General features: G+C 41.1%; 1 protein-coding gene across 1 annotated transcript; it reads left to right on the top strand.

The window, feature by feature from the left end:
• Positions 1-3,001: 3,001 nt before the first annotated feature.
• On the top strand, positions 3,002-14,665 carry ITSN1 (intersectin 1 (SH3 domain protein); the record flags this gene model as incomplete). The annotated part of the gene is made up of 10 exons (XM_010194903.1): positions 3,002-3,123; positions 3,989-4,095; positions 5,573-5,756; positions 7,164-7,331; positions 9,021-9,233; positions 9,755-9,876; positions 12,209-12,291; positions 12,383-12,466; positions 12,883-13,056; positions 13,979-14,665. Coding segments are annotated over 10 exons (1,406 nt in total), but the record flags the coding sequence as incomplete, so codon positions are not given.
• Positions 14,666-18,643: the final 3,978 nt, after the last annotated feature.

Below are 18,643 nucleotides of genomic sequence, written 5' to 3'. Positions count from 1 at the left end.
TGTAGCTAAGCATTCAAATTCGGAACCTTCCAGATGGGATCCAACACTCTACTGTTTCAGAGCAGGCGAGAAAATATGAAAGAATGGGGCACTTGGTAAATGAGAAGACAAATGCCAGCATCTGATTTTTAGGCACCTGAATGGCTGTATGCATGAGGGACTGTCTTAAGTTAAAAAGATTGACTAATTCTACACTGACGTGAGGTCCCGTACTTTACCCCTGGCAGAGCTGTCCCATCTGTTGGTGGAAATGTTGGATATCAAGGGCTCTTTCTAGCAGGATTCTTTTTTAGTGAATTGAATTAATGAATTATATTATTACAGCTGCAAGTGGAATTTAAATGTTCATAAAAGTACTTTACACAGTACTTTGGTGTTCATGAAAAACTAGTTAGAGCCCTGTGGCCTGACATTTCCACTTGGAACAGAACCCAGTTCTTTGATGTTTTTAACACAAAGACAAGAAAAATCTTTGTGCTTGTGCACCTCATGAAGAAAATCCCTTATCAGAAAAGTGTCTCCTGCATGTTCTGCTCTGATTGAAGCAGGCTATTTTTTCCACATATTTAGTGTCCAAAAGTAGACCTTTTGTTGAAGTTCAGAGTAGCGCATTTACATTCCTGCTGGCTGGCTGGCAAGCTAACTGCTAAAATATATTATGATTTGGAATGTTAAATGCTTCCTCTAAAAGGTTGATGGTTGGAAACCACACGTCAAACCAAGGTCGTCAGCACCTTTGAACAGTAAACTTCCCCAGTCCAGAGAAAAATAATTAAACATTTTGTTCACTGTTAATGAAGCTGACAGTGCATTGGGAGAAATAGTTCTGTTTATTAGACCTCTGATTTACATGATGACTAAGAAAATGCTCTGAAAGCAGACATTTGTTAAACAGAAATGAAACTTCTGGTTTTTGAAATGTGCCTAGTACTTTTAAAAAAACCCAAACAAACCTACTTTTTATTTCAAGCAGTTTTAATTGTGTCTTCTAAAGGACTGCAAATTTCTGTATCTCAAAGGAGCGTTCAATATGCTTATGCTACCAATCTGATCTGTTCTCAGCTTCTTAATCATAGACAGGACTACTTTGACTGCCTCTAACCATTAATCATTTTTAAATGATTTATTATTATTAGGTTTTAAATCACATCTATCATTACCTTTTCAGGAGCACAGATTAGTTCAAGCAGCAGTTGAAGGCAGTCCATGAAAAACTTGGTGGTGATAAATGTGAACCTTGCTAGTGACATAGTGCAGAATCAGCTCTTGAAAATGCAGTAAATACTAAGTGTTAACTTTATATGCAAAGAACTGAAAGAGCTGTCCAGGTGTGGTGTGATTAGGAGCAGTGGTCGTTCACCTTGCGAAAGCATACACAAACATCTGATCTAAAACCATCCCTGTCAGATCTCTGTGGGTTGGTTTCAGTGCTGGTGCTGGCAAACAGCGTTAAAAAAAGCCTTGACCATTCTAAACCCCATGAAGTGAAGGTCCCCTTGAATATTTTTCGGTCAGAACTTTTACCTTAAAGAAAGTTTGTTTCAGTGGGGAATATACTGAATTTGCCCATGCTTCGCTGAACGGTGGGGGAAAGATTTAAACTGAAGAATTTTGGTTGTGTAAAATAGTTGTAAGTAGTGTGTTTTTAAAGCAAAATGTTCTCAACCTGTTTGAAATCACCTTTGCTTTTTGAAATGCATTTTATTTCATGCAGAAAAGTACTAAAAATAGTTTTTAAAGTGAAACTGGAAAAAAAAAATTCTGCTTGCCAGTGTCAGAAGAATTTAATTAAGCTCAGCTGAAAAATGTTGGCTTACGGAAAAAATCATAATTAAATGTTCTGTTCTAATTAAGAACGGAAAATTCTGAAAAATTATTTAAATATTCTAGCATCTACACAGGATAAACGCAAGTGAGATGGTTTGCAAAAGTTAAAGGACAAACCTGATGGAAGATGAGTTCTTAGTTGCAAACTTAGGGACAATGGGAGCAAGCTGGAGCATAGGAGCTTCCATGTGAACATGAGGAAAAACTTTTTCACTGTGAGGGTGACAGAGCACTGGCACAGGCTGCCCAGAGAGGTTGTGGAGTCTCCTTCTCTGGAGACATTCAAAACCCGCCTGGACACGTTCCTGTGTGACCTGGTCTAGGTGATCCTGCTCTGGCAGGGAGGTTGGACTGGATGATCTTTCGAGGTCCCTTCCAACTCCTAATATTCTGTGATTCTGTGAACTTTTTCTGTGCTTTTCAAGATAAAGGGGAACAATAATCAACCCCTTCGTCTTGGCCTATAAATTAGTGAAATCTGTGGAGTGATCTCCACTGACCTTCATGTGTTCTGGCTCAAGTCCTTCAAATATTTAGAAGCAATTTTTAATGAAAGCGTGAAGAAATAAATAAACTCTGCAGTACCTTCTTGATTGGGACATCTACTATGACTAGAAGGATAAAGGTAAACCTTGAATTTAGAGTATAAATAAGATGAGAGCTTATATATAATTCCAAAGTGCCCATCAGAGCATTAAGGTCACTTCAGCAGTCTTTCCTAATTCTGTTCCCTTTTAGGACATCTCTACATTTTTCTCTGGCAGTAATACCAGAAGAAATCTTTGCCCTCTTTGTTATTAACAGCCATATGTTTGGGGATCTTACAGTGTGATTCCAGTTGAATGACACAAATCAGGAGACAGTGAACTTCGGACCGAGGTTGGAAATGGGCAGGTAGTGATGAGGGGGACTTTTAAGCTTTGCCACCAAGGAAAAGTTAGCACTTAGAAATGGCCTTGATATATAAAAAAATACAGTGTTTTGAGTCACTAAGAGATGAAGCATTGCTATTGTTGCACTAGCATGTGAATAGTGATGCTAGAGTGTGAATATGGATTAAGTGAACTGAACAGGCAGTACGTACTGCTTATTAAGAGTCACTTGGACAGCTGCAGATTTAAATCAGTTTGCAAATGACCCTAAGTAAAATTTAGGATCTGTTTGTGTTTTCCAGGGTGTGCAGACTTGCATCTTCTGGACATGTTGACACCTACTGAAAGAAAAAGGCAGGGATACATCCATGAGCTCATTGTCACGGAAGAGAACTATGTCAATGATCTGCAGTTGGTCACAGAGGTAAGGCAGCACAGCAGTTTTAGGAGCAGGTTTTAATCATTCATCTTTTTAAAGTAAATAATAACTTCACTATGCAAACTCATATCACTACTAGGGATGATCCGTACTAAATTTTCATTCATATATATATATCTGTATAGATATATATGCATGTGTGTATGGGTGTGGGTGCAACTAATGTTAAGCCCTTGTGTTAACATCACTGAAACACTGATGTTTAAAGTATCATTCCAGTAAACTTTTTCCTCCTGATTTTGAATGTTTCTTTCTCATGTATAGATTCTTAAAGCTTGAAGCTCATTTTCCACATTCACAGTGCTACTTAGTTATCACTTACTGTGATTTTCTTTAAATATTACAAGGTGCATATCTCTTACATGGAAAAAAGGCAATTAGTACAGGCAACTGACTTAGACAATTCTTTTGACAGAGAAGGAAAGCCGCTTTTTGACGGATATGGTCAGGATATGCAAACTTGAGAGCCTATGAGGTGTCTCTTTCATAAAAGAGTCCAAAGTAAAAATTATTTTCAGTTTTACTGTCAAAATAATCCTGGGATATTTTGCAGGAGACCTCTGACTAAAATTCTCAAGTTTCAAACAGATTATCCAGGTCATAGTTAATACCAACACACATTTAGAGTATTCTCTTTTAAAGCCATATGCTGCTCACAAACACTTTATCAGGGAACACTGTGGGTCTCTAGAGCACGGCGCATGTTTGATGTCTGTTCTGCTGAGTGTCAAGCACTACTCTGATGTGGTTTTCTTACCTCCGAACTAAGGAAATGAGCATCATTAGTCTTAGTCACTTTGATTATACTTACCATATACTTTCTAAATTGCTTGATTTTCTGAATCTGTAGATCTTCCAGAAACCACTAATGGAATCTGAACTGCTAACAGAAAAAGAAGTTGCTATGATTTTTGTTAATTGGAAGGAGCTGATTATGTGCAATATAAAACTACTGAAGTAAGTTTTTTTTCCCATACTTAGCAATAACAAAATCATGAGCCTCTCCCCTCCTGCTTCTCCTTTTAGCTGCATGAAAATATTTGCCACTTATGCAAGTAGTAATCAAAAGAACTATGCATTTTTCCTTGTTGGAAAAGGCATATTATTAACAGTGTTTGCTATAACTACTTGTTGTTGAGAAAAATCCAGCAGTTCATTTCTGAATAAGTATTTGCACTTACTTTGCTCTTGGTGTGCACATGCTCCAGAAGGCAAGAACAACCTCTCCTGAAGAGTAGAGCCTGCCAAGGCTACCCACAGTCCTGTTGTAGACTTTTACTTTTACTTACCCTATCACAGCCCATACCCAGTTCCAGTCCTATTATCCATGAATACAAAACAAGGCACAATCTCCACTTCCCTTATTCTGTGTTAGCTGATGCATTTCTTTAGTTACTGTAGGCTTCTAGCACCTGAACAAGCTGTTTTGTGAGAAGCGGTGCCAACAAAGCCTGGTTTCCTCTGGATTTGTGTCCAGTGTACCCTGCACTCTATCTTCCAAAATCTCCAAATACTGCAACCCCAACTCTCTACCATGAAACTCCATGCAGTACAAATAGCCTTATTTCTTCCTTCATTCTCTGTGGCCTCTGACGGGTCCAGTCTTCCTACTTGCACCCTTCTCCCCCATCCCCAGTGTTTCAGCAAGACACAGGAAGTGCTGTGGCTGCTTTGGAGGCACGTGCACGTGGGTTGCTTATCTGGTCGTTGCCAGAGGAACTGAGTGAGGATTGAGTTAAACCTGCTTCTTCATAAACAAGAGGATTACTAAAGTTCCTTTTTCCCCTACTGAGCTGCTAATTTTTTTGAGTTCTAGGAATTTTATAACTTTGAGATGTCTCTTTTTCTGTAAAATGTATTTGAAAATGGCCCACAAGCTGAAAAGTTATGACGACGATAGGACAAATGCAGGCAGCTCAATGACATTCAAAACCCGCCTGGACGCCTTCCTGTGTAACCTCATCTAGGTGTTCCTGCTCCAGCAGGGGGATTGGACTAGATGATCTTTTGAGGTCCCTTCCAATCCCTAACGTTCTGTGATTCTGTGACAATAAACCTTCTTTCCTTAGGAAACCAGACTAAAAATTAAAAGTAGCTTTGAGCTTAAAGTAGCGGTAAGGTTTTGATCTGTCATTCATGAGTATACCAGTTTTTCCTTTCTAAACTAATTGAAGAGGAAATGACATTCCTTTTTATGTCGTATCTGATCTGGCATTGCATTAAGTTAATGTCACATAACAGTTTGGTGACCATGAGAGTGGAAAAATGTTGTTGGCTGAGGGTGCAATCTTGATTATTGTAATATAGAATAAATCTAGTGGCTGATCTGTATTATTCAGAGGTCTCTATTTCAATGATGAATAAGAATCAAACCATTTATTTCATAAATGAGAAATTATTCTTTACAAAACACACATGGCCTTTTCACATTTAGGGCTTTGCGTGTGCGTAAGAAGATGTCTGGAGAGAAGATGCCTGTGAAGATGATTGGTGACATACTGACAGCTCAGCTGCCACACATGCAGCCTTACATTCGGTTCTGTAGCTGCCAGCTCAATGGGGCAGCGCTCATCCAGCAGAAGACAGATGAAGTCCCTGAGTTCAAGGAGTTTGTTAAAGTAAGAAAAGAAACAATCACCATGAATTCTGCACACTGTAAATATAGCTCAACATTTTGCTAATTTGCAAAACATATTCTCAAATAGTGCTCTGTGTTGGGCTAGAATGAAGAATCTTCAGACTTAAGGACTCATTGAAGGAGTATTTGTTTTCACTGAAGGAATACATTTTTTCAAACAACTATAGAGCCATAAAATACTTTGTTTAATAATGGTTTTGCTGTAAAATGCTGTGACAGTAAGAAACAGAGAGTACTGAAACAGTACAATCCTTTCTCTTGTACAGGCAAGTTAGGTGAAGAATATGTTGTAAAAAGTACAAGAAATTCTGCTGCACTGACACTGTAATCTAAGAACAGATCTAATTGAGGTGTGGTTTTCATTTGTTGCCTTACTTTTTCCTTTCTTGGAGGAGTTCATTTTGCAGTGTTTTAAACAAACTCACTAACACCATTTTACCTCTCTAATGTTTCAGAGGTTAGCAATGGATCCTCGCTGTAAAGGAATACCGCTGTCAAGTTTTCTACTAAAGCCTATGCAACGGGTAACAAGATACCCACTAATAATTAAAAATGTACGTTCTTTTGCAAATATGATGGTTTTTATGCTGCTTTGCTTATAGCTTAATTACAGGGTAGTTACCGTAATTGTGTCAAGCTTTGTCACTGTTAGGTATCTGATGTGCTAGGGAATACGGGGTATCCTTTTAGGTTTGATTGCACAAGAGCAAATGCAGTAACTCATTTGGCTTGAGCGAAATTACTCTGAATTTCCATCAGAAACAGAGGTGAAACTTGCACACAAAGAACCAGAAGGCAGCTGAATGAAAACTTCAAAATTCGGATAATGGCAGTAGTAAGTCAGTCTTATGCTCATCTTTGCCATTTTCCAATGTCATTCCCTCCCTGGAGCCTCATAAATGTAATTCAGTGTGCAAGCCTGAATGCCAAGTTGCTGCAGGTTACCTTACTGTGCAGCTCACACTGCTGGATGACTTACAACCCTTTCCTAACTTTCATTTGTTGCCTAACACTTACCATCCTGAATAACGTTATTGAACTTGGCCCAAGACTCTCACAGGCAAGAATTATAAATTGAATGTTGACATTTAAGAGATTCCTTAAACAGTCATGGATATATTTCTGTATATGGATAGAATTTGCGTACTTATGTCAGAAGAGTGAGCAATGTACTGATGTAAAGGCTCTGCAGGCAGGCGTTCACTTCAGCTGTTCACAAATAGACTGAGTTTCTCTCCTATTTTTCATGCTTGTCAAGGAGGGAAAGAAATTTGAAACATACTGACTGGCTCTGATGAAAATAAATAGAACAGAGTGTAGGGCTGACAGTATAACACATTTTAACTGCAGATAACAGAAAAGGCTAATGTATTTTATTTATCTGTAGATAATAGAAAACACTCCTGAAAATCACCCAGACCACAGTCACTTGAAGCATGCTCTTGAGAAAGCCGAAGAATTATGTTCTCAAGTAAATGAAGGAGTGCGGGAGAAGGAAAATTCAGATAGGCTGGAGTGGATCCAGGCTCATGTTCAGTGTGAAGGCCTGTCAGAGGTAAAAAAAAATAATTCTAGATAGAGTAATGCAGATGTGGGCACACTTCTCCACCGATTGGGAAGAAACCATGGCTCACTTATGGCACTGCATCAGAGGACGACCAGTGTAATTAATCAAGTCCTATAATCTTCAATCCTTTGTTTTCATCTTTCTTTGGCTCCCTTTCACTCCTGCACGTAATCCTTTTTGCTGCTCGTGTTATTGCACTCTGTATGACAAATGCTGCTTCTGTTGCCTGCCGCTGGAGTAGTGCCATTTCCAACTGCCATTGCAGTGCCATTGCAGCCAGTAGCTGCAATTTCCAGCCACAACTTTTCGGATTCATAGCTCTTGATAGTGCGGTGGTTCTTGTACTGCTATATCTCATCCTGAAGCTATACCTGACCATCCTGGAGTGCTTTAATCACAGAAAATACGTTTTGTGATAAAACTTTGTATGCATTTTAGAAACTCAAGAATACTGATCTCTGTCATGACTTTACAGAGAGAATTACATATTATTTATATTATATATTTACCATTGCATATTATTATTTAAGTAACATGCTAAGCTTCTCTACTGAAACTATAAAGAAAATATTATGTTGGTATGTTCTACAAAAGGATGGAGAATGTTTTGATGGTCTCCCTATGTTGTGAAGACAACAGAGGCAGACAGATCACAACTCGATTTTCAAAGTACATGTTGAGTTTTCAGTTCTAGAAGATTAAAAAAAAAAGCACAAGTTGGTTTATAAACCAGAAAGCATTGCATTTCATCTTAGGAAATCCAACTGTTTTAGAAAGACAGGTATGACAATTTCAGAAGAGTCAGAGTCATATTCAGCTATCTTATAACTACTACCTGAAGGAAGATGGCTGCTTTTATCTTCTGTACATGATGTCTGGCCCTAGAACACCAGAAAACATTACGTGAAAAACCAGCTGGCTGCTTGCTAACGCACTGACACCAGTAGCAGCCTTGAATCAGTGGTAAGGAGTGGTCCCGCCTTCCTGCAGTTTTCTGACTGAGATGTTTCTGGTCTGTAAAAGGAGCCACTCCAGATCGAGCTCTGTGGCCAACTAGGATGGCAAGAACTGTAGCATCACCTGGTGAAAATAAACCTGAAAATGACACTTTAGGAAAGAGCAAGCCTCTAATCATCTGGTAACCTCCAGATGAGCCTTAAATTCTGCCAGTTCCAGCCACTGGTCAGCAACTGTCCTCTAATTCCAGGTAACGTGGGTACACAAAGGCAGGCTTTCTGGAATTCCTTTGGTATGTTTTAATGGGTGAAATTAAGCACAGTTCAGAAATCCAGGCCTTTGTAAGCAAGCTCAGCATTTGGAGAGGCCATTTGCTTAACTACTGCGAATCCAGGACAAGTCACCGTCAGCTCAGTTCCACTCACAGAGATGCATGCGCGTGGCAGAGAAACTTGAAAGAAGGCACAAATGCTTTTGGCTTTTCTCTGACTGTCCAGACTATGCCCCATGCAACTGATGGGCTGCCTCAAAGTTAATCTTCATGTAGCGTTTTATGACTTGCACTGCTTATCATGCGCAAGACAGAGACATTGCTCGTCATCCCTGTGGCACAAATTAAAACCAATGTCAGGACTCAAAACTGTATTTGATCTCTTTCAGGGGAACCTCGATTGTTTTACTTTATACAGTGCGTTGTTCTTCTTCTTCTACTTTTCGCAGCAACTCGTATTTAATTCTGTTACAAACTGCTTGGGACCACGCAAGTTTCTGCACAGTGGGAAACTCTATAAAGCCAAGAGTAACAAGGAACTGTATGGCTTTCTGTTCAACGATTTCCTCCTCCTGACTCAGATCATAAAACCTCTTGGCTCTTCTGGCACAGACAAGGTCTTCAGCCCCAAGTCTAATCTGCAATACAAAATGTACAAAACTGTAAGTACCACTCTTAAATGGTGCCTAAGATGGTTATATGCTAGCAGTGGGTATAGCAGGCAGCAGCTCCCATACTGCATGTGCAGGCAATAGCTTTCTTATAGAAGGGGCTGAAAGTTTTGGGATATGCTGGGGATTCCAGAGACTGATGGTGAGGAAGCTGGTTGTTTGCTTTAGTGAAGTAGGAAAGATGCTCTTGAAGTTTTGCTAAAACAACCTCTTCAGCAGAGGTTGCGTGATGGGGAGAGTAGTGTTTGATGCTCTTTGTAGGAAAAGAGGGATTGCTGTGCTTCATGAGGCTGCTTTCTTACTTCAGGAAAAGTGTTCCCAGACCCTGGAGGCACATATATCTTTGATAATAAGAAAATGCCAAAAATGTCATGTCTGAAGAAAGATGGGAGGCAGACAGAAGGGGAAAGATACTGCAGGCACAAGATAAATCTGTTGTAAACTGCTTTGTGTTGAATGCATCTGTTCAGATACTGTGCAGTAGAACTCTAGCTTTGCCTAATGTTTTACAGCCCATTTTTCTAAATGAGGTACTAGTAAAATTACCCACAGACCCTTCTGGAGATGAGCCCATCTTCCATATCTCCCACATTGATAGAGTCTATACGCTGCGGGCTGAAAGCATTAATGAAAGGTAAGTATCTGCATAGGCCGTGTTAATTCTGAATTTGAAAAGTCTGGTGCAGATGTATATGATGTGCACATGCGTAGCAGTCTCCAAGCAGTTTAACTTACAAGACTGGAGAATTCCTTCTGCTTGAGAATACGGTGATACTCAATATATGAAAAGGAGGGAGAAATAATGTTTCCTGAATTCCAGTAAGGCCAACAGTGAAATGGCTGGGAGGGTTGATACATGGGCCACATTTCAGAGCATGCTCTGTTAGTATAAGGAATCCGAAAGATGCAGTCCTGCCTTCTTCTGTTCACATCCGTTTGTTTGTGCCAGTGCAAGCAGTTGTATGGCTCTGTGTTGAATGAGATGCAGGAACAGGGCAGAATTAGAACTTGAAGGAAAACCCTACCAGACAAAACCCAGTCAGTTTTTAACCTGGTTCAACTCAGACTGAAACAGGCAAAAGAACGGCAAGCTCAAAACCTCAGTTGGTGATTTTTGTCTCTGGCAAGCTGAAGGAGACAGGATTACACTGAAAAGGTTTCTCTGCACAAACACAAGGTCTTGAAAGGTAACTTATGTTAAAAAGTGAAAGCTGAAAGTCCAGCAGAATTTCCCCCATAGAATAGACATCATATTAGGCCACCTTGAAATGTGTTGTCTCTGGAAGTTCTGATGCGTAAAAATGTATAAAACATCTTTGCTCCCTGCCTACCCAACTGGGTGTGTTATTCATTATTATTTATGCATACATAGCTTTTCTTTCAAAAGATTGTACTTTTATGGATCCTTCGGGATGCTGTCTGTCCCTCTGTGCCACAGAATGAACAAGCATTATGGTTAGGCCCTTGGTGATGAAAATTGACACAGCCTTTTCAACTGAGGATCTGTTGCACAGATCAGGCTGTAGCAATAGTCATCTGTCCTGTGTCTGAGCACTCACAGTGGGGGACAGAAACATCTAAACTCTGCACCGCATTCGTCCTACCTCGCTTGAGAAACTTCAGTGAGATGCTTAGGTACGCTCCACTGAACCATTAGTGGAAGCAGGAGCCACATCCTCACATGCTGAACACCCTCTGGAGGTGCCTGCCTCTCTCCATTCACTACAGAGTGAACCCATAGGAACTGCTATCTGAATTTGGGCCCTCTAGTCAAATCATAGAATGTCTCCAGGGATGGGGCCCTCCACCACCTCACTGGGCAACCTGTTCCAGTGTTTCATCACCCTCATAGTAAAGAACTTCTTCCTAATGTCTAATCTAAACCTACTCTGCTCTAGTTTAAAACCAGTGCTTTTACTTACATAGGATACAGCCATTGAGTTTCTTTTATGTCGGAATTGCTTGCTAAATAAATGCAGCATTTTAAGTGAGATACCTCCAGGTTTTCATCATTCATTTGCTTTTAATTAAAGAGCAACAGAAATAAAACATTAGCATCAGTGAGTGATTAATTTGCCCATTTAATCTTAAAAGACCTTTATGATCAAAGGCCTGGTATACTTCTGAAGCTGCCGTTTACCACTTAGGGCTCAGCTGGGAGACAGAATTGTCCTTAAGTGATCCTTAGGCCTGGATCGATGGTTGCACTCGATGATCTTAAAGATCTTTTCCAACCAAAACCGTTCTATTATTTTCTTGAACAGCTCTCTGTGCAGAATACAGGGGAGTGTCCAGACTCAAATCCAGGCCAGTGTAAGTAGCTGCAATGCCCTGTAGAGCAGCAGCTCTTCATTTTGGGATCAGAAATGGATCCACATTTCTTCTAAACCTTTGAGGTCCCTTGGTACCCCTTCTTCCACGCTTTTTCTCTGTCAGTGTTTCCACTCAGTCTCTTAAGTATGAAATAATTTCCCAGAAGGGCCCATAGGGAACTGTGGTCATTCATCACCTGTGTACTCCCTGAGTTATGCTTCCTGTGTCCTGAGGCTCCAAAGGGTTTTGGTATGAAACCTTAGGGATCAGGAAAAGTGGCTACCTCTGCAACACAGCTATCTTGTATCTACTGGCTACAAGAAGTTAGTTTGTTACAGTAAAGCTTTGTGAAAGCAAACCTGTTAGCTATAACTTTTGGTTTCTCAGAAGCCCCTCCTGCTTATGATTCTTTTGAGATTTTTTTGCATGGTGGGATCTGCTCGCTTGGGACAGTTAAATTATTCTACAGGTGCTAGGATTTCCAGTAAGATCCCTTCCAGGGAGACAGCTCCAGTGTAGTAAAGGCTGTGGTGGGCCAGAGCCTTAGACTGCAAGTGACTGGGAAGGAGAAACAGTTTTACTTTTGTCTGCTGTGCTCCAGGGAGGAAAAATGGAAATGCTGTTTTGCAACCTTTTTTTCTTTTCTTCTGAAGGACTGCCTGGGTTCAGAAGATCAAAGCTGCTTCAGAACTTTACATAGAGACTGAAAAGAAGAAGAGGGAAAAGGCCTACTTAGGTACAGCATGGGATGCGGGGGTCTTATCTTTTGTGGGAAGTCCAATGGCAGGAAAAGACATTAATGACCTTTCTCTCCTGTTTCACCACAGTTCGCTCACAAAGAGCAACAGGCATTGGGAGGTTGATGGTGAATATTGTTGAAGGCATTGAACTAAAACCTTGCAGGTCCCATGGTAAGTGCCTTGGGTTCTTCATACTAGGCTCTGTGATGAAGATATTCCTATTTGTCAGATGCACTTTGAAGAAGGTTCTGTCCAAAACATGGTTTTGTTTAATGAAGCCATTTTAATGAACTTAAAATATATGGAAGTGATTTTGTGCAGTTCAATAGCAGTCGTCCTGCACATAAGCATTTGTTTCAGACAAACTTAGTTTTTACCATGTAAGCCACATCATAAGCCACAATGTCCTGAAATGAAGAGTGGAAGGTGCTCAGTGCCTTGCAGACTTGTGTCTCTATTCATTATAATGGCTGTGAGGCCACAGTCTTTCCCCTGTCTGTTGGCTATGGGAGTACAAAGACATTTAGGAGGAAGATCACACACCTAAAAATGTGATTATTCTTTCCTGTTTGTTCCCATCTTCCTAGGAAAGAGTAACCCGTACTGTGAGGTGACGATGGGCTCTCAGTGCCACATCACCAAGACGATACAGGACACCCTCAACCCAAAGTGGAACTCCAACTGCCAGTTCTTTATCAAAGACCTTGAGCAGGACGTGCTCTGCATTACGGTGTTCGAGAGGGACCAGTTTTCCCCAGATGGTACGTACGGGGCTGTCACCCTTCCAAGGGTATTTTCAAATCTCGTGTTTTGAAGAGATGCACCCATTCTGAGGTAAATCATAGAATCAGAGGATGGTTTGGGTTGGAAGGGACCTTTAAAGATCATCTAGTTCCAACCCCAATATTGAACCCCTTTGCATACTGGGAGCCTACTCACCCTTGCTTCCCACTGGAGTCATGCTAGTATCAGCGCAAAAAGAACCAAGCTGTCTCTGGGATTTTTTGGGTTTCCTTTCTTGTGCAATGTGACAACTGAAGTCTGGTTTGCAATTCTGCTGTCTTTAAAAAAACACTGGATGCTGTTTGCAAATGAATAGATTGGGGCAGGAGGAAGAGAAGTGTTTTCACGTTCCTGTAATATGCAGTAATAGTGACAAAAGATTAATAACCCCTTCTTATTTAATAACCTAGGATAGACATATGGAGCATTGAAGAGTGAATTTCGAGTCATGATCTCTCAGGAAGTATTTGGATAGGATTGTCATTCGTCTGGCCAGCACCAGTTGGCCCTTTGACCTTCTGTTGCACTCCTTGGCTCTGTCCTCTCCAGAGGGCTTCACACTCAATTCAAACTGTGCAGCAGCCTTTGACCCTTTTACTAACATACTGTATAATAAATAAGCTACTTAAGCAAGGCAGCTGTGAATTGCATAGCAGATTTTTCTCTTTATAGGACCATTTATTTTTAATGCTGCTGCCGTTTAATATGGTCCAGCTAAAATCCTCTTCTATGCAGATTGCCAGCCTTTGACCTTCTTTGACTGCAAAAATATGGACTGAAGACTTGTTTTCTCCTTTTGTTGTGTGTAGATGGAAGCTTAGTTCCTTCTGCAAATTAGTGTTTTATTGCAATGTAAAACGGTTGTGTCATTTCTGAGTATGCTGTCTTTTTGCATTTCAGACTTTTTGGGCAGAACAGAGATCCGTGTGGCAGACATTAAGAAGGATCAGGGTTCAAAGGGACCAGTTACAAAGTGTCTCCTCCTGCACGAAGTCCCAACAGGAGAGATAGTCGTCCGACTAGACCTGCAATTGTTCGATGAGCCTTAGAAGGAAAGGGACCAATGTTTTATTTCAGTCTGAGTTCACTGCAATAGGTGTCTGCAGAAGCTGTCACAAAATCCTTATTAGTGTGGTATGAAACTACTGCTTGCCCTTCACACGTAAGAGGGTTATCAAAGCAAACAGGAGCATCTTTGTGCCTTGATAATTCTCACTGAAAAATGAAGCCCAGTTTAGTGAGGAGATCTCCCTCGATTTCTCTATGTGGACCTTGACGTGAGTTTTCTGGGTTTATGAAATAACTTGGTTGTTTGTTGTGCTCCAGTCTGAAAGGCTGGCAAACCACATAGGTTGCTGTGCTTGCTCCAGTTACCCTACTCTTTAATTTACATGAAGAAGGCAATGTTGGTATGTTTTGGAGGCTTTCTGCAGGGTTTTCCCCATCGAGGAATTCTGTGCCTATTGCTCAGCAAAGTGGTGCGTAAATGTAATGTGAATGGAAGGAGCAGTGATGCAGTAAGAAGGTCTTTGAAGATCTTCATGGCGGTACTGAAAAGACTTAGAAAATAAATAGTCTATATCTATAAACAGAGAAGATTCTATTAACATACCACTTCATGACTCATCTTGCCCCTGAAAATACATTATGTACAGGCCTTCTGCACAGAGATGAATTGCACTCCAGAAGAGTCCACCCACTCGGTACCTTTGGTAGTTGCTGTTTTCTGTAGGACTGTAAATGTTCGAGCAGTAAGTGAAGGATTAAACATAGAGCCCTGCTGAATGTTGTGCTGTACTGCTTCGATACTACTTTACTACTGCTGCCTGGTTGTGTGACCACAGATGGATGATCCGGCACCTGCAGCGGGGAAGAAAAAAACCACGGCCGTAGCTCAGGAAGCCGATTTCGACCCCACAGAGTCCAGTTTGCAAAGCAGTCGGTGGTGAGCAGTTACTAGATTTTGTATGAAGCCTGGCTGTGTTTGACATCGTGTGGCCGAATTCAGGGCAGCAGCGTGCTCGTACTGTGGCTCATGAAGGTGTTTGTAGCAAGCCAGGGTGATCACAGGTTCGGTGGCAGCGATACCGGATGCGGCCAGAAACAGATTGCTTGTGATGGTACAGAGTGGGTAACCCCAAAGTAAAAGCCTTGTCATCTGGGTGAATGCCAGGGCTTATGCATCCACTTAACTCAACAGATACACAAACATAGGCCCACACCCAGCAAACTTTCCCTGTTTGGCAAAGCACCCAGCTTTAAGCGTCCACTTACGTCTTGTTTCCCTTAAGCATGTGTGTAAGTGCGTTGCTGAGTCTGGGCCCGAGAGACGGTAGTAGCCCCCTAAGAGTAAAATTCCTCTTTGTTCTGCTTGGATTCATTTTGTCCATGCCCTATCATGCATACACTGGTATTTTTGTAAGGACTATATTTCCGAATGGGAGGTGTCAGCCTGTTTCGTTAGCATGTGAACGTTGTTGTGGAGCCTGTTGTTAGGTTTTGGTGTTCCTTGCATGTCCTTTCAGTACTGGTTTCCACCTTTCCTGTATAGGCGGTGTTCTCTAGCACTACAAGTCTTATTGATTTCCGTTAGGAAATTAGGATATATTCATAACAGATAGGTAGATACAGTATGGTAATAAGTGTAAACTGTGCTGGGAAGTGTCTGTGTACTATAATTTCGTAAAAGACCACTGTAATGTTTCAAGCAATGGGAAAAAAAATAATGTATGTTGGAGGGACAACAAAGTTTACATTTCATACTTTTCAGAATCGCTTTATTATTTATTTATTGAAGATAGTGTAGAATTTTGTATCAGAAATGACAGACATACTTATGTATTTTTTGAAACAAAACAGAGATACACACTTTAGTTAGAAACTTTCAACTGACCACGTTTTAGAGGGAGTGTAACTTCCTAGGCATGCATTTGTTTACCACTAACTGGTTGAAAACACGATTAAGAGAACTTTAAGTTTCTATTTTTCAATGTTGTTAAGAAAATTGTTTCAATTAAAATATGTAAATAGTACTAAACCCATGCTTTCCTAATTCCATATCAATACATTTTATTGAATATAATGTATATGAAAATACACATTGTTGTGGTAGGATTAAAAAAAAAAGTGATAAAATCTATTAATGGAGTAACATTAAATGTCATTGCCTAACCTTTTATTGCTGTCCTAATTTTACTCAGTAGCTGTAAATACATTCATCTCAGTGTTTAAAATGTAGCATCACTTTTTTATGATATCATTTCACCAGCATGAGTTACAGTAACAACTAAATAGACAAACAAGGGAAAAAAAAAAAAGAGCGTGGGTGTAATGCAGAAATCCTGGCCAGGCTTTCGAAGGGAGCCTCAAGGAGCTGCACCTTCCCCTGAGAGTCAGCTTGTGTTGGAAGCGGGGTCCCTGTAGCTGCAGAGGCTCCTCTTAGACTGTGACCCTGGTCATGGGCATGTACGATTGCACCGTTTTGGGGAACTGTAACAGAACTGATCACCTTCTCGACCACCATCACTTGTGATTTCCCCCTTACCCTGATGCACAGCAATGTTTAACTCCCGTTAACCTCACTAGGAGTTACGCAAACGTGATAGTGATGAAAGGCTGAGGTTTGGCTCATGAATATCTAATGAATCCCTCATGATTGGTCTAATCCTGAAAAGGAGGCTTGTCCTCATCCCTGTGCATTGAGGCAGAATGTACATATCCCCTTAGAGCAGCCAGCTGTGCATCGGGATGTCGCTATTTCATCGCTTGCTCTCCCTCAGCACTGTAGCGTATTGGCTCCAGCGGCTTTCCAGACAGACCTGCTTTTCGACAGGGTTAGCCAAAGGTTCTTGGAAACCCAGTGACCCCTGCCTGGTTTTCCCTGTTCAGTCTTGCCCATCGCTTTGTATTATCTCCATGGCTGCGTGGGCTGCAGGTTTCTGCTTTTCTGCCCACCGTAGCTGCACAGACTTCCTGCTCATCCAGGGCTTCGTGCTGTGAAAGCTCGGGCCTTTCACTGAAAAACAAGAGGCTCATTTGCTGTATTCCTACCAGTGCTTTCATAGAGAACACTGCAAACTCTCACAGGCTTGTTTACATACCCGTCTGTGCTCTGACGAGTTTGGGGAAGGGAGAGGCACACAGCAGTACCTAGGAAGCTGGGCCTCTTTTTGTGTATTTAGAAAGTCAGCCGGTGTTACCACAGTGTACAAAGGTCGAGCCATCCTCTTAGGAGTGCCATGTGCTGGCTGTCAGGCCAAACTCTGCGAGTCTGTGCTACCACGATTGGATACCTGTATTTATGTAGCTCCTGTTTCTCAGATGCTGGTTATTGATCTCTGAATATCTTAGTAAAGTAGCACATCTTAGCTCACAGGTCCCTTTCCAGCCCCGTCAAGATGTGTGTAAACTTTTCCTAATGTTGTGCAGAACAACTGCAACCACAAAATCGAAGCCCAGATAATCCTTGATCACATTATGGATTGAAAGAGCAGATTCATGCAGATAAGCATCCTCACTAAAACATAGAGGTTGTAAACCTGTATATCATGGAGTTCTGGGGCTGGCTGGCTGCATTTGCTTTGGCAAAAGTCATCCTTGTAAAGAGGCTGAGTTCAAGGTCTCTTTGTTACTTGTCCTTAAAATGAGGCACTGGTGAGGTAGAACTGATATGTGAGTCACTGGGACCGGCCCTTGAGATGGGGTTTCATTGCTACCTTCTAGCAGGCTCTACTTTTTTTGGAGAAGATGTTTTGCTTAGGAGCAATTCTTCAGCATCAAAGTCCTTGGCTGACATTCAAGTCTTTCTAAAAATAATACTGTGACTTTTTACTGCAATCGCTGCCTTCATTGAAACAGTGGTCTTGCTTTGGATAAACTGGGAGGAAAAAAGCCCTGAGAGAAGAAAGAGCAAAATGCGCAGCTGTGAGAAAATGTGCAGTGGAAAAAGTTGCACCAATAGTTTGGTTTCTCAGCTGTAATTTTGGGAATTGCATTTTTCCCTTAGGTACATTTATTTTAACAAGGAGAATAGCGGTTTTCCCTAGTGCTTCCTTGGTTTTAAGTCTTGTAGTAGAACTGCATTAATCGGTCGGAAACTGGAAGGGAACACCACCACTTTTAGAAATTATTAAAGTTACTTTTAAAAGATGCTGGTAGCTGGAAATGGGCAGAATGTCAACGTTGCTGTGGCTGCAGACAGGCCAGGGTACCAAGGAGAAAGGAAAGCAATAGTTTCTTCTTTTCCTTTTTTGTGTGGGGGAGGTGATGGTTAGTTTAAAATCAGATCCACAGTCTCACAGAACTTCGATTATCCAGAACCCCAAGCATCCATAATATAACAGCAGTGATTAATAACAAACCACATGTTTGTGGCAGAGCCACACTGGATTTAGTGCAGCTCTGTATTTATGAGTTTGCATGCACTTTTTTATAGAAGTGGAGCTTTTTGGTGTTTGTAGCAGCCTTTGTACTCCTCTTTCCAGGAATTACCTTCTGAGATATACCTCTGAGGTGCTTAGGCACTGTGTTGTGTCACGATGCTTTCACAAGGACTGCGTAGGGTTG

Source organism: Mesitornis unicolor, unplaced genomic scaffold (genome assembly GCF_000695765.1).
Source record: "Mesitornis unicolor isolate BGI_N332 unplaced genomic scaffold, ASM69576v1 scaffold27171, whole genome shotgun sequence".
Lineage (NCBI taxonomy): Eukaryota > Metazoa > Chordata > Aves > Mesitornithiformes > Mesitornithidae > Mesitornis > Mesitornis unicolor.
Note: the sequence above shows the minus strand (reverse complement) of the source record. Positions and strands in the feature narration are given on the sequence as shown.